This window comes from Bicyclus anynana, chromosome 23, assembly GCF_947172395.1.
Source record: "Bicyclus anynana chromosome 23, ilBicAnyn1.1, whole genome shotgun sequence".
NCBI lineage: Eukaryota > Metazoa > Arthropoda > Insecta > Lepidoptera > Nymphalidae > Bicyclus > Bicyclus anynana.
The window spans coordinates 9,601,886-9,627,011 of NC_069105.1; the positions used below are offsets into that span (position 1 = coordinate 9,601,886).

The 25,126-nt window shown below is 32.9% G+C and overlaps 1 protein-coding gene across 3 annotated transcripts in view; it reads left to right on the plus strand.

Moving 5' to 3' along the window:
* Nucleotides 1-19,839, plus strand: part of LOC112053189 (REPTOR-binding partner) — a 45,725-nt gene extending 25,886 nt beyond the window's left edge. For 2 of the 3 annotated variants that reach the window (XR_008252018.1, XR_008252019.1), the window contains exons 4-5: nt 929-17,775; nt 17,860-19,839. Coding sequence is in view for 1 of the 3 variants with exons in the window: in XM_024092517.2 (XP_023948285.2) it covers nt 929-1,030 (102 nt within the window). In the remaining 2 variants the exon portion in view is untranslated. Of the gene's footprint in view, nt 1-928 lie in introns of all 3 variants that reach the window. The other variant, XM_024092517.2, reaches the window with a different exon arrangement.
* The last annotated feature ends 5,287 nt before the right edge of the window (nt 19,840-25,126 follow it).

Below are 25,126 nucleotides of genomic sequence, written 5' to 3' on the forward strand. Positions count from 1 at the left end.
AACTCATCTGATGGTAAGTGATGATGCAATCTAAGATGAAATCGGGCTAACATGTTAGGAGGAGGAGGATGAAAATCCACACTTACAGTTTCTACACACTTTCCACACTTAGTCTTTGCAGGTAGGTTGGTAACTAGCCAAAGCCGAAGTCTCCCACCAGCTAGACTTGGACCAATTAAGAATAGCCCAGCCGACGATCGAACCCAGGACCACCGTTTTGTAAATCCACCGCGTATACCACTTCGCCACGGAAGCCGTCAAAAACTTCACACAGATCATTTTACCGTTTAAGACACGTGATATTTAATTTCTTAATATGCACACAACTGAAAAGTTGGAAATGAACCCGGACCGGATTCGAACACACGCCCTCCGAATCAAAGATATATCCATTGGGATAGCACGGCTTCAAGTTAGTAATGTAGTAAGTTTAATATAGAGGTCCTGGGTTCGATTACAATTTTTAAAAATTCAAGTTATGATATTGAAAGCCTCGTAACTTTAATTTTAAGTTTTCTACTTTTATTATTATTGAGCCCTGATAGACCAGTGGATATGACCTTTGCCTCCGATTCCGGAGGGGGTTCGAATCCGGTCCGGGGCGTGCACCTCCAACTTTTTAATTGTGTGCATTTTAAGAAATTAAATATCACGTGTCCCAATCGGTGAAAGAAAACATCGTGAGGAAACCTGCATACCAGAGAATTTTCTTAATTCTCTACATGTGAAGTCTGCCAATCCGCATTGGGCCAGCGTGGTGGACTATTGGCCTTACCCCTCTCATTCTGAGAGGAGACTCGAGCTCAGCAGTGAGCCGGATATGGGTTGATGACGACTTTTATTATTACCATTATCTAATACTTTCAAATGACGTTTCATCGGTGCTTGTATACTAAAAATATTGACTTCGATGCATGTTGTATTACAGTACTACAAATGGAATCTGGAGCTCGACCAGGGGCGGATGCCGGAGGGCATCGAGTCCCTTCTTCAAGAACTCGGTGTTAAGGAGGAGGAGAAACCTTTCTAAGCTGTCTGCTCTATGGAGGTAACTTACAATTTATGTAATTGCAGCCTTATCACAACCGCCTACAGTTGAAATTCCACCAACATCGAACCTTTTACGAAGTTTTCAAGAATTTTGGCGCATCCCGTACAAGTGATTTGAAATATTCTTTTTTTTATTGTAACCAACAAATTTATGTTACCTGCATAGTGTCTATTCAAAAAATCTGTTAAAAAAATTCATTATTTGTAATTTGATTTTTCAGTATTATCAAAGAAAGCAGGGTAAATGCATGACAATAATGGACGATTCTGATTTTTGATTTAGTGAAAAAAAAAATACAAAAAATATACATATAATATTGCTCAAAAATACTTTTGTCAATTAAAATATATAGCGTTTCTGTTTATTTATTATTTGGACGTAGAAATATTTAAAAGAACTTTATTCAAAATTGAGATAGATATAAAACGTTGTTATTTTCAAAATTGTTATCTATTTTGGCCTAAAAAGCACGAAAAGTTACAGTTATTAATAGAAAATTAAAATGACACTATGCAGGTAATAAAGTATTTATATGGAATGCTGTTATAAAGATTTACAAAAATATTTTTAATTAAACTGTTTAAAACAATGATATCGTTCTCGAATCTTTATCGTTAAAACAATAAAAAACATATAAACATATGTTTATTTTAGTTAGTCGCATATAAAAAAAATGTACAGCAAAGATAGACCAAGGTTTGAATAAAGGCTCGCATCAACGGTCAATTGATTTTCGACAAACCAAACAGCAGTTTAACATTTTGGCATTACAATTATTGTAAGTCTACAGGTTTGAGTTATTTTCTTGCTCAATGCTAAAAAAAACACTGATATTGAGCCTTGAAGACTTTGGGCTATTTTTGCTAATTTTACGGAAACCAAATTAAATTTGGTGTAAAAAAAGGTAATTATTAATTAATGGTCTCGACAAAATGCTCAATTGCTTACATCGTCATATTACAGTCATTGCAAATTAAAACGAAACAAATGCTTGCTGAACAGAAAACTTCTTTTTTATTTATTTTTGAAAGTCTGTTTTTTAAAAAAATGTTTAATATTATTTATACTAAAAAGAGTGGACTTTGTTATAATACAATATAATATGATTACATATTTCATTAAAAAACTGTATATTTGAATTTTGTGTTTTAAAATTATTGTTACTTTATTTACAAAGACTTCGTTTTTGTTTTTAAATAATATTATTAGTTAATATTTTATTTGAAATATCAAACTAGAAAATCGTGGCGATAATTGTGGCGCAACATCTCAGGCGAGTAAAATAACAAGTTGCGCTTTGAAAGTTGCCATGTGAAAGCGTCGAGTATCTATCGGAATAATCTATCTCTCGTACAAATTTTATCTGAATTTGTTCAGCCGTTTTGATCGTGAGAAACCCGCTTTTTTATATAAATTCTTAAAACGAATATTTTCATATGTTTGTTTGGAAAAGCTTTATATAGTTGTGAGCATTTTGTCAAGCCCTTACTTCGTTAATTAAAATAGAATTGTAAGCTACCTTCTACATTCATATAAAACTATTTTCCGCACTATATAAATGTGTGAATGAGAGTGAATATAGTCATGAGTGAATCGAATTCAAAATTTAATTATTTTTTGATACATATAAATTATAATATATACAATATTTACCGTTTTATCATAGATTTGCATTTGTTACTTAGCGAAACGATCAAAATTTTTCATAAATAACCCAGGTTTTTAAAGGATGGTGTTTTTGAGGTGAGCCATCAATTTGTATTTCAAATTACTCAAAAGTTTAAAATAATTGTGATATCAACATAATTTTATTGTACAGAAACTAGTGTTTGGATAGCGGTTGAGTAAAAAAAACACATATAAACTAAAATCGATTTTTTATGGATATTTTAGAATTTAAAGAATAAAAAGTCTTGAGAAAAAACAAATAGCAAAATCACACTTCACCTAATACAAAATTTTCAAAAGTCGTTTAAAAATATTGTAAAATTACACTTCCAACAAATGAATTCTAATGTAATAAAAACACTGAAGGGCGCTATAACAATGAACTGAAACCGATTATCATAACATGTAACAATATTCTAGCACCCGAGTTAAAATTTACATTTCAACAGTTTCCAAGTAACTGATTTAAATTTCCGGATAAAAAACATTTTTGGATTAAAAAAGTAACTAATTATAAAGATTTTTTTTGATAAAAAAATATTTAGAAAGAGTAAGTTATGCTGTCAGTCCCTGTCTTTATCACTACTTCTAAATACAGATGTCTCGGACCAAATTACCTTTATTCCAAAAGGTTCTATATTGTCCATGTCAAAACAATCAAAACAATGCTTCACGTTTCCCCTCCCATTCTCCAGTCTAAAATATACCTTATAGAATACAAAATAGAGCACTATTTCGTTTGATCCCCAGCCGGGATGACGTCATTCTGGTGCACCAACCAACCAAATTTACCAACAAACATGTCTGTCGTTTTATGAATGGGACGAGGTAAACTCACACATCGAAAATATTGAACACCAATAAATATATATTCTGTCCTTACAGTACACACACAACCATAAATTTAAATCGTAATACACACACGGGTAATTTTAACACAATGAAACATCGATTCCATAGACGCAGTTTGTATAAACACATTAGATCGTGATCATATACTTTAGACAGAGGGGTAACGACTAGCGAGGCAGGTCCTATGGTATTTGGTCCTTATGTAATACCAGTAAGTAGTAGTAGAGCTCTTGGTGAAAGCTCGCCCGGGGAAGTACTACCGCCATGCCTATTTCCACCGGTATCCAGCATTGGTGTACATCGGTGTGTAAGGTATGGTAGCCGGCATGACTACTGGCACATGAGGCTCAACAACTATGTCTCAGGATGACGGGTGTGGGGGTATCAAAGGGCATATTCAAGCCACGCTAGGACGTGCCCTTTGATACCTATGCTAAAGCCATGCTCGATGTGCACTGTTTACTAACACACTAATTAAAAATACATTTCACAAATTGTTTTTAAATTAATGAAAATAAATTTGATTAATAACACTACAAGATAGATATAGTTAATATATTTTGAGTAACATTTAATGAAATAACAATACATAATTAAAAATAAGTAACTTATGAAATGACATGCCTTTTCTCTACCTTCATTTTTAATTTATTGGTAAACAGTGCATATCGAGTATGGTATACTTTACTATAGTCTATACCTTAGTCTATAGTCTAGTACAGACTAGATGCCCGTGATGTGTTGGTCTATTATTGGCAATGGTTTCCTACTTGACATCATTAGGTCTAACATGCGCATCACGACATATCGAGACGATAGAAAGACAATCGACAATCGAGATGAAGACAGCGATATTTCAACATTTGTCTATTTATCTTCCTGAGATATATCGTTGACGCGCATGCTAGGCCATCGGTTCGATTTTCGAAAAACAGTTGACAGTTTTTTTTTATTAAAAAATCTCATATTTTTTTAAATTACAATTTTTTTATTGGTAAGATTTAAAAGTTTAGAATAAATAAAATTTTAAATATATAACATTATACTATCATGATTTTTTATAAGCAAAATAAATTCATACAGTATACAAAAAAAATTATACGTGTTTTGATGGCTTACCTCAAAATCGTGTAGGTTAGGTTTTTTTAAAGTTTTTATATTGCCATACGATTTTATACTATTTCCTACACTTACATAAAATGGATTTGTTAGGAGGCGTCTGTTAATAAATGCGTTATTTTGAAAACTACATATCAAAAGATAATAACCATTGAAAAAAAAATTCAAATTTTATTTCTCGTTTACACATTAATAGTTATTTAATTACATATTTATGTTTGTTTCTTTCGCATGCGCAATTATGCCTTTCAAAAATAACAAAGAATGAGATAGGAATAGCCATGTCAAACGTGCGACAGAGATAAACATATAATGACATTTATTTATTCGGTCCGGCAAATTATATAAATGTTTATCTTTAATTAGTTCTAAATTCAACATAGATATTTTTCGATACATTTAGTTATAATTTTGCATTAAAAATAACAATTCATATATGAGTTGCGGATACCAATTTTTATTTTTAAGAAAAAAAAAACGTATAATATTTGCTACTTACTACAAACAACGCTACAAAGAAGAAACTAATAAAGTATGAAACATTTAATTTTTGAAAGGTAAGTACAAAGTTCTAATATTCTAACTAATAACATAGATTGTCGATTTCGTTTGTATGTAACTAGCGGATGCCTCTTGCTTTGTCTGCGTAATCGGTACTAAATGAAACAACGTTGAAAATATTCTTTAACTTTATTTATCTCTAAAATTAGGGACTTACGTGTGATTACATGTAAGTCCCCAGTTTTTGAGTTTACCATTAACAGACGAACATACACAAAAAATTATATGCATTTCCAGGTTAATCCAGATTATAAATTATACGTGTGTCAATTTTCTTCCAATTCCGTTCAATAAAATCAAAGTTTTCGCTCGATATAATTACAAACACCTATTTATATTAGTAGGTTGTTAAATATTACGATGAAAAATATTACATGAAATATATTTATTTTTACATTATAAGCATTAAAAACAGGCACTTCGATACGTTGTTTTAAATCTTCAATACATTATTAAAATAATTAAATTTGAAACTTAAACTGTGAGGTTTGTAAACGCGCTTTATTCTGAGAAAAGCTTGCAACGCACTTACTTAGGATTTCTTTTATTATCACCATCCCATAATGTTATTAAAAATTATAACACGGCCTTGACGTTTATTTAAAGAATGTAAACTTGATAATTTTTTTTTTCCTATTCAGACATTGCTTCTGTATTGTCTATGAACCTAATTCAAATAAGTGAAGAAGCACTTGAAACGACATCTTGTATTAATTCATAGATAATACATAAGTACAATGCCTTGCTATGTAAGGTAAAAAATATATACAATATTAGAAAAATAAATTGATTACCTATTGTGTCACTACCTACTTATCTAGTTGATAAGATAGTCAGTAATTGGAAACCAATGAAATACCTTCAATACAATAAGACTCTAGAATGTACTTATATGTTACTTATATATGTATTATAATCCTAATAATAGAAGGTACTGAGATACTAATACCATCTAAGCAAAAACATTCGCTTTGACAGATCTTGGATAGATTGAAATTTTAAATATATTTAAAAAAAAACTTAAAATTGAACAGAATTTTTCGTTAAATTATGTATAAAAGAACTTAATTTCGCAACTATAATGACAAATAACCTAAAAATGTGATTTTTTTGCTAATTTTGACAGTTCGTATTCACCGAGGCATGCCTTGAAATTGTAACCCATCATTGCTATTAAAATATATACCAACACATTAAGCAGAATGTTATTTTAGTATATGGTAAAAAATATAATTTTCCGGTAAACGTCACTGTATAGACATAGTTTGATTCAAAATCAAGCCTGAATAGGTCAATCTAAAACGTGTAATAAATATTCTAAAAAAAATTATATTTCTTTTAAATGGTAAGTTATGTTGAATATAAAAATCGTCTATTTCTATAAGGAATTGTGATACGCACACAATGTCAAAAATATGTTGATATCCAACGCACACACGTTATATAAACTTGTATTATTAATATCCATAGTTTTTAATAATGTAAAATGTCGAAAGAATAACATCAATAGAAACACAAGATAATCATTATATAACCGTTATGCAACCTCTACTAGCGCTAAAAAGGCCATATTAGATTTAAGTGGTACATATAAATTTTTCTAAAAAAAAAATTAAAAAATTAAAAATCCAAAAAAATCATAGAAATTTAAGATAGTTTAGTCATTGACATTAAATAAATAGATATAATAAAAAAAATGAAAAATACAAAAAAATAATAGGTGTAAGATAGAATAGACATTTAATAATTTTCTTTTGATTTTTTAAGGATAATTTGAGAAACATGTTTCCATAATCATAAGTATAATTAAGTTATCAAATATACTAATATTTATATATGTTTTTTCGGTTTTTGACATTACATTCAACATATGAGAACCTCACACAAGCCTCAAGTAGGATCAGTGCTGTGGCTTAGTGGAAGTTTGTTGGGTCAAGAGTACTTTTAATAGCTTATCACCGTGTTATGGAGCGTTCTACTGTGACAGAACAAGTCATTTAGAGTATACGTTTAATGAACCATCTTATAATCCAACATTTGTACTAGAGTTTGGCTAGAAGTAGAAGCTGACGTTTAATGAACCATCTTATAATCCAACATTCGTACTAGAGTTTGGCTAGAAGTAGAAGTTGACGTTTAATGAACCATCTTATAATCCAACATTTGTACTAGAGTTTGGCTAGAAGTAGAAGCTGAAATCGCCTGGCAAATTAAAAAAAATATCTTTATTAAAAAATGTATATGTGTGTTTCACACATACCGAAAGAGGTGTGGATTTTCATCCTTCACCTAGCAAGTTAGCCCGCTTCCATCTTAGATTGCATCATCACTTACCATCAGGTGAGATTCTAGTCAAGGGTTAACTTGTAATGAATAAAAAAAAACAATGTTTTTAAAGCATCAAATCGATTGTTTTACAGCATGGTGATAAGATAATTCGTTTTCCCAAAATTATTTACGAGTAAGTAAGCACGCAATAAACGCAATAAACTCAGTCAAGTATTTCCCCATTTGTTTTGATTTTGTCCGTATATAAATTCTAAGCATAGTATACTAGCTAAGCGTGTATAATATTAATTCAAGAGAAACCACGTACATTGTGAATTAGCTGCATAGGTTATTGATAATGACAAAATAAGTTTTGTACATATATATACACGATGAGGCGCTCCAGATTCCAGTTATAGTGTACATAATATGTTTTAATGACGTGTAATTAGGTTTAGGTAAGTAAAAATGTGTACATATAAACTGTCGGTTGCAATCATTGAAATGCGAAATGATAATGAAGTTTATTTATTTAGATAAAAAGTGTACATTTAATGTGCAAGATGATATGCGAATTATATTAGGTCTAAGTAAGTAAAACTTTGTACATACTAATTGTAGACTGCTCTGTCAAATATCATATGATTAGTGATTACTTGCAATCTTATTAATACGTAGTATTTTTAGAGTAATCAATAATAATTAGTAATATCGGGAATACAATCAATTTGTCAACCAAAAAACATGAAGAACATAAAACAATTCAAATAATAATTAATAAAAACATTTTGTACTAAGTAATCGTCGTTATCAACCCATATACGGCTCACTGCTGAGCTCGAGTCTCCTCTCAGAATGAGAGGGGTTAGGCCAATAGTCCACCACGCTGGCCCAATGCGGATTGGCAGACTTCACACACGCAGAGAATTAGGAAATTCTCTAATATGCAGGTTTCCTCACGATGTTTTCCTTCACCGATTGAGACACGTGATATTTAATTTCTTAAAATGCACACAACTGAAAAGTTGGAGGTGCATGCCCCAGACCGGATTTGAACCCACACCCTCCGAAATCGGAGGCAGAGGTCATATCCACTGGGCTATCACGGCTCTAAGTACTAAGTAATAGTCCACCTTATCACTCACATTAAATTTCCTACAAAATGGAACTTAATAAACTTTCAATCAAACGATCTAATATAGCTAAATTAAATACATTATTTGGAGCTTCAAACCTTTATGAGGCTGCAGTATCTTATTTTTTTGTCTATCTTCCTTCTTACATTTCCAAACTTCTATATTATATAACTTTCTTGACATCAAAAAAGGTAAAACAGCTAGAAAATGGGTCTAGGCATTATATATCGACTTGTGCAATATAAAATTACAAACAATACTTACTAAGAATTTTCTAAAATTGTTACCAGATTTGAAAACATACAAAATTTCAAAGTCCTAAGGTTTGGGGAACGTTGTTCATTTATCTTTATAAACATGACTACATGGCATTGCAGTAGAAGACACTAAATACTTTCCAGTCCTAGGGACTTAAAATACATAGAGACGAAAACCAGTTTCGTGTATTACAGTGCAATAGTAACTTGAGGAAAGGGCCGTGGTAGATAATTTATTCCGGAAAGTCCGGCTCTGGATGTAAGAATTTAGGTGTGCTGGCGTCCATCGCTATGTCATAGACATCCCTAGTACTCATACGAAGCGTTTTGCATCGTCATTTCTTATACAGGGTGTGGAACTCTCTCCTGAAGTCTTTGTTCCTAATTATTACAATTAGGGTTTGGCGCGTTCCACCTTAAGCCACATCTACACTTATTAGCTGGTTTATTCACTAATTTGGTCTTTGTTAACAACCTATTAAAATAAACATCAAATCAACTGAGAAATGTCATGTACCTACTGTATGATATCCTCGAAGGGTTATCAGTAGGTACCGGATGACATTTATTACATAGAATCTCAATTTCGCATAATAAGTCAAGCCACGTCGAAGTTAGTGAATTAGCCTGATGGTGAGACAGTGATCAAGCGTGAGCCTATTTCATATTTAAAAAATCAGTTATAGATCTATAGAACACCTATAGAAGCTTCAATAGTTGCAGTTTTCATGTCAAATAGAACATCCGTAATGTATTTGTGTATTCCAACCAGGGACGGACTCATTTCACTTGGCCCACAAATCAAGGTTCCAAAATCTTTCGAAGTATAGTTCCAAGTCTAACGGTAGACGGCCCTGTGGAGAAGTTTCATCTCCCTCCTAAGATTTTCGATTTTTAGGACTCTGGTGTCTTTTCAAGGACATTACAGCAACACTATCAAAAAAATATGTAGACCATGTGATTGTTATTTAACACATAGAATGTAAAAAATGCCTCTTAAAATACTAAATATTAGTAAGACCTGTACAGTATTATATATTGATTAGATTATAACATAAGGTGGGATAAGAAATCCAATGTATAATATACAATATACAAAATAGTTCAATTAATACGATTATAACGATGTACATAATAATTGGCACAAGAGAGTGGTATTACCAATTTAGATTTTTATATAAAAAAAATAAAAAAAGAATGGCAAAAAAAATTGTAACTATAACTGTATATATATTGAAGATAGGTTAAGTTTGTGTTTGTTTCCATGTACATTGATTTGCGTTATGCTTCCTCGGTTCAATTATTAGTTTTAGTATTATTTTTAAAGGCGTATAAAAATCACTGTCAAGAAATCAAAACTATTGTTTTTGCGTTATTTTATGAAATTACAACATTTTAAGTACATTTTTTATGGAATACATAATATGAAAATCCAAATAATATAGACAGTATCATATATAGTAGTATCCTCAAAAATCTAAATAGTACATTAAAGTAATTTCAAGTCTAATCTTTAAGTTTATTTACGGGAGCAATTATTGATAGTATTGTTTAACTATAAGTAATTACAATTTGACAGTGATTTTTTATTATAGACCGCGCTAGTTGGCCGCGCATTGGTTGGGCACGAGCGAATGGCGAGGACAATTACAAGTGACATAAGAACAATAAAACTTACATTTACAGCCCTGTTAAACGACAACCCTGGTTACGCTACTGCTCGCGTGCATATACTCGTAGTTGCGAATTCGAGTAGACTTAGGGGTTCAGTATCCCCTTGATTCAAAATCCTTGTCAGGCGATAACCCTGGATGTAGTCGTGAATCCGAGTAGGTTTAGAGTTTCAGTACCTCTTGCCAGACGACAACCCTGGTGGCACTACTGCGAGCGTGTAAAGGTTAATTCGAGTAGGCTTAGGAGTTCAGTACCCCTTGATACATAGCCCTTGCCAGACGACAACTCTGGTTGCACTACTGTGAGCGTGAAGTGGTTAATTCAAGTAGGCTTAGGAGTTCAGTACCCCTTGATACATAACCCTTGCCAGACGACAACCCTGGTTGCACTACTGCGAGCGTGAAGTGGTTAATTCGAGTAGGCTTAGGAGTTCAGTACCCCTTGATACATAGCCCTTGCCAGACGACAACCCTGGTTGCACTACTGCGAGCGTGAAGTGGTTAATTCAAGTAGGCTTAGGAGTTCAGTACCCCTTGATACATAGCCCTTGTCAGACGACAACTCTGGTTGCACTACTGCGAGCATGTAGTGATTAATTCAAGTAGGCTTAAGAGTTCAGTACCCCTTGATACATAACCCTTGCCAGACGACAACCCTGGTTGCACTACTGCGAGCGTGAAGTGGTTAATTCGAGTAGGCTTAGGAGTTCAGTACCCCTTGATACATAGCCCTTGCCAGACGACAACCCTGGTTGCACTACTGCGAGCGTGTAGTGATTAATTCGAGTAGGCTTAGGAGTTCAGTACCCCTTGATACATAGCTCTTGCCAGACGACAACCCTGGTTGCACTACTGCGAGCGTGAAGTGGTTAATTCGAGTAGGGTTAGGAGTTCAGTACCCCTTGATACATAGCCCTTGCCAGACGACAACCCTGGTTGCACTACTGCGTGTCTGTAGTGGTTAATTCGAGTAGGCTTAGAAGTTCAGTACCCCTTGATACATAGCCCTTGCCAGACGACAACCCTGGTTGCACTACTGCGAGCGTGTAGTGGTTAATTCGAGTAGGCTTAGGAGTTCAGTACCCCTTGATACATAGCCCTTGCCAGATGACAACCCTGGTTGCACTACTGCGAGCGTGTAGTGATTAATTCGAGTAGGCTTAGGAGTTCAGTACCTCTTGATACATAGCCCTTGCCAGACGACAACCCTGGTTGCACTACTGCGAGCATGTAGTGATTAATTCGAGTAGGCTTAGGAGTTCAGTACCCCTTGATACATAGCCCTTGCCAGACGACAACTCTGGTTGCACTACTGCGAGCATGTAGTGATTAATTCAAGTAGGCTTAGGAGTTCAGTACCCCTTGATACATAACCCTTGCCAGACGACAACCCTGGTTGCACTACTGCGAGCGTGTAGTGGTTAATTCGAGTAGGCTTAGGAGTTCAGTACCCATAGTTCAGTGCCCTGTCAATGAATATAGTTATGGATTAGCTACTGCGTGCGTGCGTAACGTGATGAATACGAGTAAGCTTAGGGGTTCAGTACCCCTTTGTTCAGTGCCTTCGCCAAACGACAACCTTGAATACACGGCTGTATGGGTGTAGTGTAGTAGTGTAGTGGTACATCCGAGTAGGCTTAAGGGTTCAGTACCCCTTTATTAACCCCTGCCAAAAGACAATCCTGGATTAGCTAATGCGTGCGTTCATCTATTGTCGTAACCGAAGAAGCTTAGGGGTTCCGTACACCTTTATTAACCTCTGCTAAAAGACAATCCTGGATTATCTAATGTGTGCGTTAATTTATTGTCGTATCCGGAGAAGCTTAGGGGTTCAGTACCCCTTTTCTTAATACATGTAGAACAACACTCTGGGACCTCCACCACGTGCGTCAGTGCAGTGACGGACTTAAGAGGAGACCTTAGAGGTAGAATATTCCTTGGCTAAAAGCCCCTCAAACTACAATCCTGGATTCGCCCAAGCACCTTGATTATATAATATGTGTGTATGAACTTAAAAGTACTGACCCTCTAGATATTCCCGTGCATATGCCTAAAGCAAAGCCAATGACTTGCGCGCGGTCTATAAAGATAGGCGTCCACATATCCGCATCATAGTATCAGACGTCTCGCAATTTGTGAGATCCGTTCGATGCGAATCATTGGACGCACTTGTATGACTTTCTATACAAATAATACAAAGATCCGTTGGGTGCGATGCGTCCGATATTTACTATGTGGATATGTCGACGGCTACCATAAGCAAGCCTTTGTTTACGCGTGATCAATAGTCGTGACATTAACATTTAGTTCCGTATGTTTAGTTAGCTTAAGGCGAATTGTCACAATGATCGACGATAATTTTGACATTAGGATAATGAACGTATAGGAACTAAGCGGCGATCCTGTGACGAATTCATCTTAACATTTCATTTCAATTATATTTCTGTGATTTGTCGGCAATCCGCCTTTATTAGTGTCAGTTAAAGCTTCCAATTAGTTTTTAGTTGTATGATATATCTAGGACCTCCTGACATCTCCGTTATATTTTTTTATGTTAGTTTAAGTTGTATGTTACTTAAAGAGACCCCGAGACGCGATTTATTATTTAAGTTAGTGTTAAGTTGTATAATACTTATCTCAGACATCCATACTCGTAACAAATTAGTTTAATGTCATAAAATTATCAATAACATGATTATTCATTAATATAATTAGATTTACTGTAGTCTAGATTTAAGATATAAGCAAGATTGGCATTCAAGCTAAACAAAGATATTTAATCCTTAGATACGGTTTGGTTTATATTGTAAATGACAAACAAGCTTCAATTATAAATCAACTTGAAATGGCGATCTCAATACAAGCAACAGGCGATCTCAGTACTATAAAGGGATACGCTAGCCACACACTATCAAGGTTACCGTCAAATTTGCAGCACGCTTAATGATTTCTTAAAAATATCCAATTAAGCAGATGCGAGGAAATAGTCTTTAAGACTATTTCCGCGTAAAGTGAAGTTTTCCATAAATAGTCAGAAGTAAGTAAAGTAAGTTTCCCAAACAGCCTAATTCAACTATACCATCCATAAAAAACAATATTATAATTATGTTATTTATTATGGATTGTGTGAATATTTTTTTTTATGATTTTATTATAGATTTGTGAAAAACTATCCATACAAAATATTATTACTATAATTTTTTATAAATAGTTCTTCAGAAATCCAACGGGAACCTTCGATTGTCCGCGATAAAAAGTATTACTTTTAAACATTGTCGTGTTTGTAATTCGATATGTTTTCACTGCCTATGCTTAAGCGCGCTGCACACTGGACTGTAGAATTGATCGTGTGTAGCTGGCGATACTTGATATTATGATCTCAATAGAAGGGATGATCTCACTGACGTACCTCAGTTGAGCAAGCGTTGTTTTATATAGGGAATGTACAAATTGCTTTGGTCTGATCGTGATTAGGTAGTAGCTGTAAAAACTATACAATCATATCTCCGTACTTGCAATAGGCACTGAGGGGGGGTCAGGGTCAGGACTACAGGGGGGGTCAATAGTGGGTGGAAACGGTTCGTGTAAATAGTGCATGGCATGCACGCGGTCTGTTGCTGGAACTTGGCCTGGGCACTGCCGTGCGTTTGGATAAGATAATATAATGCGCAAGTGTCTTTAAAGTAAAGCGCTACACCATCATAAAATGCATCGTGGATTTACAAGATGGAGGTCCTGGGTTCGATCCCCGGCTGGGCCGATTCAGGTTTTCTTTATCGGTCCAGGTCTGGCTGGCGGGAGGCTTCGGCTGTGGCTGGTTACCACCGTGTCGTGTTGAAACCAATAAGGTGTGGATTTTCAACATCCGCCTAACAAGTTAGCCCGCTTTCATCTTAGATTGCATCATCACTTACTATCAGGTGAGATTGTAGTCAAAGGGGGGCTAACTTGTAAAGAATAAAAATAAATCGTCACTTAGCATCAGATAATGTTGTAATTAAATTCTCTTATTTTATTTTATTACTTGGGAAGGTTTATTTAATTATTTGTACTTCTCTGTTTTCGGCAATGCTCGGTCATCTGAGGTCCAGGATCTCAAATATATATCCCAAATAGAAATACAAAAAAAAATTAAAAAAAAATATTATTAATTTTATGTTTCCTGTAATTTTTTAAAATAAAATTAATTAGTGACTTACTCTAATAATAACAAACCGTATCTGGCGATTTAGATCTTTGACTGTAATTGATTTTACTAACGCGTCACCAACTAGCCAACTACCTCACGTTAATACAACCGACCATAAAGCCTTTTTATACAATACGACAAATCGATTAGCGTAAATAGATTGTTGAGAGCCTTAAGTTTAAGGCGACGTTCCTGTGCCGTCTTGCGACACTTTGTGGTCAGTTTATCAATTGTGGGGTCAACTAACATTGTGCATTTTCAATTCGGGGTCGCCATTCCAACACCTATGGGTCCCAACATCTATGGGTTCTTCGAACTATATCCAAACAACATCTATGGGTTCATACATCGCCCATTAATCGATCAGTAGTTATGAGATCTGTACTCTTCGTTTGCGACTATCTAAACTTAACGTCAAATGGATCTAATCTGCCTCGTTTTAATGTCGTTCCATATCACATATTTAAGAAAAGTTCCGCTTAACGGTGCGGATGAATTTCAGCTTTAAAACAAGGTAAATTAGGTCGATATTTAAAATGTGAAACATGAGAGATGGACAGATCTCATCATCGTAATAAAGATCCTTATCCCCTTTAGGAAACAGTTGTTAAGCATAAAATTTAGTAATTCAAAACTAAACCATGACCACAGCAGGGAATTGTTGCATGGACTCCAAGGTTTTCTTAAGAGAGAAGCTTAAGGCTCATATTATATAGACCTTAAACGCGTTAGTATATATTTTAATAATACCTTAGAATATTAACATGCATTTTGTGCAATGTAGTACTTTCAAATACTACTACAACCGGCATAAAATCCACCTCAAATAGATAATAAGTTTAGATAGGGAACCTTCGTGATCTGCTTAGATAAGGGTATATAGACCTAAAAACGCGCCTCTACATCAGTGATTTACTTGCGTGAAAATCTTCAAAACACTTTTGTTAGTTGGGTATCAAATTAAACTTTAATACGCCATTATCTTATACAAGCTAAACAATACTAAAATACGAATATCTAACCGTAAAATCAATATAAATACACAGAAAAAAAATTATGTCTGGATCACACAAACTAGGGTTGCCAACCGTACTATAATATATAGTATTGTACTATTTTTCGGGTCTGCGTACTATACTGTTGAAGAAGTATATAGTACGCAAAAATATTATATTTTCAACAACTTCACGAACATATATTTTTTTTTATTCTAAAAGTTTATGAACATTATTATCCAATCCAAACTTGTCTGTCTTATCGAATTTTGAACTTAAAATAAACGATAAAAATAATAGCTTTTGGTTTCTGAAATTTTTACGTGAAAAACGTGAAAAAGCATATATCTCTTATTTACTTAAAACAAAAATTCTTGAAACTGAAATAAGTGTAAATAAATATACTTTTTTTTTATAAAAACAAACGTGTTTATTCGCTTCGTAAAAATACTATATTTTCTTTCATCAGTATCTACCCATATTCGGGTCACTTCTGAGCTCGAGTCTACCCTCAGAATGAGAGGGGTTAGGCCAATAGTCCATTTTTCTTTAAGCGTACTATATTTTTTATGGCTAAATCTGAGTAATACTATATTTTTCTTAAGAAATGTTGGCAACCCTACTACATAACCATACCCTAGTTATCTGTCTTGTTCAATACTCACCTGCCACAGAGATAAACTTTAAAGTTTGTTTGAAGTTTTGATACCAAGTTTACAATTAACCTTTCTCCTATAAGGGCCCTTGTAGTGACTGGTTAAAATAGGCTGATAATGATGGAAAAATTACAGTTAGAGATGGAAAAATTTGAGTATACAGACATATACATCACGGTAAATCAGAGACGTAACATGGGTTTTCGCCGCCCAGGTCGACTGGAAATTCGCCATTATTTTATTCAGCCGACCTAATTTACTTATAAAAAAATCAAGAAAAGCTAATACTGCTTCAGAAGGAGCACATACAGGTATATAAGATGAAACGGTCGAATAATATTGCAGGCTTTGAAGAGGCAAATTTTTGCGCCTCATTTTGTCCATTGAGTTTCTTAAATTGACATGTAAAATTGGATATGATTAATTTGATTCATGTAAATCACTGATTGAAAGGTGTAGGATAAGGTTATAGATATTTTTTCTCAATACATTTTTTTAGTTTTATAATGTGTCAAATGATGTTTTTCCCTGCCATGGCTGATAGTAATTAAACAATAATTAGTTAGTATATTTTGTATGCAGTATAAGCGAATGATGATGTGTTTAAAAATATTCTTAAGTTTTTCTATAACATATAGTGATAAAAACTCCCATGAATGTATTTGAATATAGATATAATTATTTTTTAAATTAGGCTAACGCAAACATTTGAAATTGTACATTATGGTCTAATCTACTTATGAAAATCTCATATATTAAATAAGTTAACGGCATATTTCTTGAATCTACCGCGATTCGAAATGCGAGTAATCTTAGCGAGTGATATAAAATATGGTATGTGTTTGCATATTTTTATTATATCATATATAGTTGACCACGTTCTGCCATATTCAGTGTAGGGATAATTTCGCGAACAAATTATTAGACAAACTAAAACTTACTGAAATTAATATAAAAAAAATATATACGACGAAAACAATGGCAACTTGTTTCTCATTCTCTATAGTTAAATATTAAAAAGTAAAAGAAAAAACATAGTCAAAATATATATTATGATGTAAGCGATATATGACAGCCAACTTATTGACTTAATATTATAATAATTGGTGTGCAGAAGATAGAGGCATAATAGCATTACTTACTCTACATAAATATTCCGATCATCGAGCTCCAGAACTCGCTTTTGCCATAGCCACTGTACTCTGTCAAACCATCTTAAGTTACACTATCATTAACAATCTACAAAAACAATTAATTTGTATAATAATTAACGTGTAAACAAGTAACCTGCAACTTAACAATAAGAACTAATTACAGCTTGTATTATTCATTTCTAATATATCTGAAAAGGTAATCGGAGCCTACTATGGTCAGTAACCTTAACAATAAGAACTGTTACAGTTTGTATTATGCATTTTTGATATATCTGAAAAGGTAATTGGTGCTTACTACGATCAATAATTTTGTGCAGGCCATTGTTTCCGAGAGCAAACATGTCGAACGCACATTCATTGAAAAATTCTCAAGAAATATTAAGAGTACAGTTAGCTTTAACTGTAGCTCAGTTTGATTTTTTTGTTAAATGCACAGAAAAACAACATACATATGTGTTTTACTCCACTGACAAAGTTACATTTTAACTTCAATTCTAAGTAATGTAACTAAAAACTAAATTCATTTAAATTGAAAACAGAGAGATGGTCAGAATACATGATATAAGATAAATATGCGGACGATAAGATAGTGTATATACATATATTTTTAATAATTTGTGTTGTACAGACAATATTTTGAATATAAAAAATATAAAAATACAAAAAAATCAAAAAAATATAAAAATAAGTCTAAGTGACCTACTGAGACTGACAAAAAAATTAAAGAATTGTACATAATTGTGTATTATTATTAATAATAATAATAATTACGCACGAGATAAATGACACATAATTGACTCAGATATAATGAAGTAGCCTGTACATATTTTTATGAATTATTCGTGTTGTGTGTGTTGGGGTGATTTTGGAATCGTTAGCAATTTTTTTTCTTAAAATTTTCTTTTTATATGAGTTTTGCTAATCTGTTGAATTTTGCACCATCATTGGCAGTTTATTTGTGATTTTACTGATTGTTTATTTTTGCACTTGTCTGCACAAAATATCTGAAAAAATCAAGTAATATATATTTTTTTTTATCATAAACTGAATTAGATCAAATAAAACAAACATAAAATAATAAAATAAGAGTTTTAGCGAAAGTTTATGACTAGCTGAAAGGTTGTTCGAACTTCATAACATTTAGAACAAACGCGTTTATATATTCAAAGTATTTTTTTTTTATTTTGCAAGCCATGTTGTATGTTTTAAAGATACCATTTTTATATTTTCACTATCAAAATTTTTGATTTTAACCAATTTTGAAAAAAAAGGCAGAATTGCTAGTGCTTTCAATTTCACCCTTAGATGTTTAGTTAATAAGCATTTGAATAAAATAATTCTGGATCCTGTAACAAACGTGTATAAAATAAAGTAGTTTATATATAATTGTGTAATACTAGAAGTATTATATTTTATTTATATATATATATATTTTATTGTTTTGTTAATTTTGTTTTCAACATTCATGTTATTTATATCTACTACTTTATTGAACAGGTAAATATAGAAAAAGAGTTCAGGTAATGGTTCGTAATGTTTTAGGCTAGGGATCAATTCCCAATTCTGGTCAATATACAATCAGGTACAAATATACAAAACAAAATTATAAAAACCCCAAAAAATTAAAAAAAAAACATCAAAAAGGCTTATTTTACTAATTGTAAATACTCTACTACCGGTTCGGAAGGCATCTATAGGCATACAACACCCCTCTTTACTACGGTGGGTGTTAAAAAGAACATAAAAACTCATTCTTCATATATACCTGTTTAATAATTTTGAATAATAAATATGTTAAGTGTGCCCAGTGTACATATAGAAAAAAAAACCAATTAGATGGCAATAAACATTATTAGCATGTAAATTATTTCTTACTCGGATGTTATCTTATATTGCTTTGACATTAATTAATTTCAAATTTATAAAAAAAGCTAAATACACGTTATAACCTAGATAATTGCATAAAATTGTATTTAATGTAGGATGATGCGTAACAGATGCCAAATTGATGTAGCTAGAGATTAAGAAAGCTCTTGATAAAGCGATTAGTATATACCGATTAAATTTTCTAAGGCATAGTATTAAGTATCGAATAAAATCGAAATAAAAGTTACTAATATAATACAAAAATAAATTTATTAGGTTTGTTGAAAGTTCTTTTGTGACAATACGAGGGAAGGGGTAAGTTTACTAATATATGGCAAAAAACTATCGAATATTAGGGTTCTGTTGAATGTATATAATATATAATAAAAGACGTGTTAGGTACACTATTTATAACTCAAGAACGGCTGGACCGATTTGGTTGAAAATTGGTGGAGAGGTACGATTAGCTTAGAACCAAGAGACGGGCATAGGATACTTAGGGTAGGGGTAGGGCAGGGATAGGGTTTCACGCGGACGAAGTCGCGGGCGTCAGCTAGTTATTGACTAATTCATTTAACATACAATTCTGTCATAAACAAAACAAATATAATAGTAACAATATTAATGTAATGAACGTATTTTTTTTGTAGATTTTTTTTTCACATACGATTAGCGAGTCTGTGATTGTACTATGTCGCGTGGTTCTTACCTAAATGGGAGACACCCCTCCACCAATTAGGATATTAACGGTCATCAATTGTATCAGAAAATAATGTGAAACTTCATACGTGCTGATTACACGCACCATCCCATTGAACGAAGAGTCGTGACGTCAAAGTTTACAAAGTATGGATCAATCTCTCCAGGTTTATAATGTTCCTATCAAACGACAAGTGACTTTGAACGAGAATATCGTCTCTGTATCGTTGAATCTCGTGGCAGTATCGTGTCTCACGGCGAGGCAAGACGGTATCGTCGCGACGATAATTTGTTGCTACACGGAATTTCGTTACGAGTCGCGACAACCCGCAACTGTCTTTCAGCAAGTCACGGTATACAGGCTGGCCTAATTTGAAAAACCTTTGCGCCATGAATATATAACGATTGTTGGGCATCCTCGTTGCGATTCTATCGTCCATAAAATAGAGCCTTATTATCGGATATGATCTCAGTCAAGCACTCGTCTATTGCACTAAAAAAGTTACATTATCCGTTTGAGCATAAATTGTTTGTGATATGTGTACACGTTAATTTAAAAATACTTTTTTTGAATAAGATGTCTTAGCTTAGTTGGACCTACTTCTCATTATTATTATAAATATCTACTGATTATCCGTTTAAAATGTTGAGAAAATATCGTTTTTTTTTTTCATTTTGAATCGTTTTTTTTTTTCATTAAAATATCTGAAACAAGGGTTCGTTAGGACGTCATACTACAACTTATTCTTTAAAAAAATACACAGCACATAGACGATAGACGCCTTAAATCTTATAACTGTACATGAATATACCAAATGGGCATTGTTTACAAACTGTTCTGTCTCTTTCTGTCACGGGATGTATTCCTCTTTAGACTACTGGCAAAGATGGTTTAGCTATTCGGTACTATGCCAAGTTACCTATCAGGTACATCTTATCTTAACCGAATTCCTTCCAAATTAGCGCGAAGACATACCAAAAGGCCCTCTAAGCCGAGGTCTGAATCTCAGAGGAGACGCCCTTAGAGAGTCGTTCCGCCCATCTACTCGTCTTTTGCCTTCGGGCCCCATCAGGCGATGCTTTTCAACATCTTTTGTCCCTCTTTCCTCGGGAAATTCATTAACGCATCCCTCTCGAAGGTGTGTCGGAAGAGACTCCGTGGCACCTTCAGGAGGGTATGTGGGAATCGCTGGCTAGAGGTAAAACGTACCGCCAAGCGATTTAGCGTTCCGGTACGATGTCGTGTAGAAACCAAAAGGGGTGTGGATTTTCATCCTACTCTACTCCTTACAAGTTAGCCTGCTTCCATCTTAGATTGCATCATCACTTACTATCTGATGAGATTATAGTCAAGAGCTACCCTGTGCCCGCCAGCCTGTATTGGAGAAGCTTAGTGAGTCTAAGCTCCTTATCCCCTCCTATGTGACCCCCCCACATTTTAACCTATTTAGGCCTATTTTAACGGTGTGAAATAGGCTGATATTAATGATGGTAGAAATGATAGTATAGCGTTAATTCAGCAATGAAAAAAAACTATTTAATTTTGGTTTACTTCATTTCAACATTTTAAACGGAAAATAAAGTGTATATTGTGGCTCTGATTTTTTTATTTAAGATTTGTAAATACATATAAATAAAGGATCTAAAAAAATGCAAGATTGTCATAGTTAAGATTTAGTTACATTAACCTAATATGTATGATATAGCTAAAAAGGGGCGGAAGGTTAACCTATATAATATTTACATATAGTAATTAATATTTATGTTTAATTGTTAAGTATATATATATATTATTAAAATACGAAATAAATCGATTTAAATCAACGATGGCTTAAAAAGTTCGAGTAGTGTGTAAATAGCTTTTATGTAATAGGAAAAAAATGAAGATTTCATAGCTAAGCTATATTAACCTATGTATATTATAATTAAAATAGAGTGGCGCAAGATATTTTTAGGGTGTACATAGTAATTAATATTTACATTATTAATAGTGATATATTCGTATAAGTCGTTCGTAAGCAAAATATACTGGAATTTGATTTAGAATGTTTAAATTTTCAAGTATATATTTAAAAATACGAACATAAGTTCGATGTGAATCAACGATGGATTGGTAAGTTCGAGTAGTATGTAAATAGCTTTTATATAATAGAATTAAATTGATGTAAATAAAACAAAAAAACTTGATGGGGGATAGTACCAGCTAGTAGTCTGTACATATTTTTTATTTTATATTATAATATATTATTTATAAGGTATATATTATTATAAAAATTAAAATAAAATCAACATGAAGAGGGTCTAACAATCAGTAGTATGTAAATATCTGTGTTTTAAGTTATAAGAGTGTACAGTAGTTGTAAAATATATAAATTGAATATAAAAATTATACTTTATATCTAGCGGTAAGACTACATCATAACTAGCTAAGTTATTTTCTAAGAAAATGATATAAAATCATGATAGTCCCAAGTAAAGTGTAACGAAATATATATAAGTTAGGTAATATAAATTTAATTACTTAGTAATATATATTTTTTAAAATACAACCTTTTATAAACATGCTATACAATGAAAATAATTAATTACACACAAAAAAATAAAGCGTACTTAAGCAAATATTCATGTTTAAACTAACCTAACTTATTCTGTGAAGAAAACCCTTGCGTTTAAACCTCTCTTTAGTACAGTAAAAGCTTATTTACGCTTCCTTTATTCAAGTTTCACTATTCGCGTATTAAATAATTGCGTCCCAATTCCTATATTCGCGGCTAAATATTTCGTTATTCGGGAATCTGACTGATGAAATGACGTAAAATCTGCAAATTTAAACTGTAACTTGCAAATACTTATCACCAAAATTGCGAATGGATGGTTTAAGAATGCCACTGCTTAAAATCACTCTGAAAGAATTTAGAAAAACAATTTCCAAATTCTTCAAACCATTGTCTGAAGACTGAAGATAATAGTTAATCAATAACTTCAATTATTTGTTTTTTCTTTATATATTTGTTTTTTATTTTGTCACCCAAGAACGTCATCCCATAGAATCCCATATAAAATACCATTCCATATTCACGGTTTCTGTATTCGCGACACAGTTAGAGAACGTATCCGCGAATAATGAGCTTTTACTGTATAGCAGGGCTAAGATGTATCAAAAGAGATACCAAGATATTTTTGTTTATATATCGCAAAAAAAAGTCAGTATCCCCGATAGTTTCCACCCGACTCATCTTGGCGGATTGGCACATAATTGTATGAAACAATTTAAATCATGCGCAAGCATATTAAAATTATATACGTTTTTTTTATTTACCAATCAGTAACTGTCTGAATAAGCGATCATTGAGAAAATAGGTTAACGGGATTGTTCTTACAAATTAGTTTATTTTGTGTTATAGGTTATCTGTAAATATATATATATATATATATATATATATATATATATATATATATATATATATATATATATATATATATATATATATATACATTGCTAACCGTAAGATAAGCAAGAGGTTTTCAACAAAAACTAGTATGTAAATATAGTTATTGATATACATAAAGACTATCCACTAGGCAAATGCCAAAAGAAAAAGGTAGTATGTAAATAATTCTTGTTAGACATAAGGCAAATGAAAACTATAAAAGCTGTGGTGTCAAATATTGAACAGATCACTGACTTATATTTAACTAGATAACGCCTACTATTCAAGCTCGAAATATTTGTTTATTACAAGCATTAATTTGCGGACGTCCATATTGAAGAGTGAATTAAAAGCAGAACAAAACACTATTATTCATTGGTCGAAATATTTATGCATATTTGCCGTGTTTCATCTTAATATTGTATCTTACTTTAATATTAGTTATATTTTTAGGTTTAAATTATGAATGGTGACGATACTGAGTGTACTTAATGCAAATTATGCAGTTAGAGTTTAGAATATTTACTAGCAGACTACCGCGACTTTGTCTGGGATAAAAAATAGCTTAAATGTTGTCTCCTCTATCCTCCATCAAAAGTCTGAATAAAAAAAATATAAATTTAAACCAAACCAAACAGAAAATATTTTGTAATATTTAAGTTAGACGCACATCTTGCCTGGGCTTTATGTTTTACTAGCAGACGCCGTGCGGCTTAACCCGCGTGGTTCCCGTTCCCGTAGGAATACGGGGATAAAATATATCCTGTAGCACTCGTGGTTAGTGTAGCTTCCCGACAGTAAAAAATTTTTCAAATCGGTTCAGTAGTTTCAGAGCCGAACAATGCAAACAATTAGCAACGAAGTCTTTTCTCTTTATAATATTATATTTGTATAGATGAGAACTTGATCCACTGGTTGAGCTATGCGGCTGCGCATCATACGGTCCTGGGGTGGGCTATGATATATTGGGTTTCTGTCTTTCAAAAAATTCTTAGTAACAGCTCAGAGAAGAATTTGGTGGTGTTACGCATCTTGGAGAGCACGTTAAGACGTCGATCTCATTTTATTTATGAAGTCAAACATCTCTCAAGCCCCGCCAACCCGCATTGAAATCCGCTCTCCTATAAGGCAATAGGCCTGGTCAAACAGTAAAACAAACAAGATAGTGCGAAAAACCCTTCTTGGCATTGGCAGTCGGATAATAAAGAGGCTGATAGTGGTGAGCGATGGAAAAGCGGCGTCTAGCTAAATATAAGTCTGTGGTAATGTTTATGCTGACTTTTTAGTGGTTAATGATTTTCGTCGGAATCGTGTTGTTGTATCATTAGTTATCATTAGTTTTTAACCGACCTCCAAAAATGAGGTTCAATCTTCGGCTCTATGTGCACGTAATTTTTAGATATTAGTATAAGTTTTCAACACAATGACCGTTTGTTCAGTTTATGATAGAGCAAATTTTTTACCAGTCACTTTGAAATACATATAAAATTTAAATTTAATGAAGAAGTTCTTTAGTTTTGTTTGCTTTATTTAAAAATATCAAATTCTTTT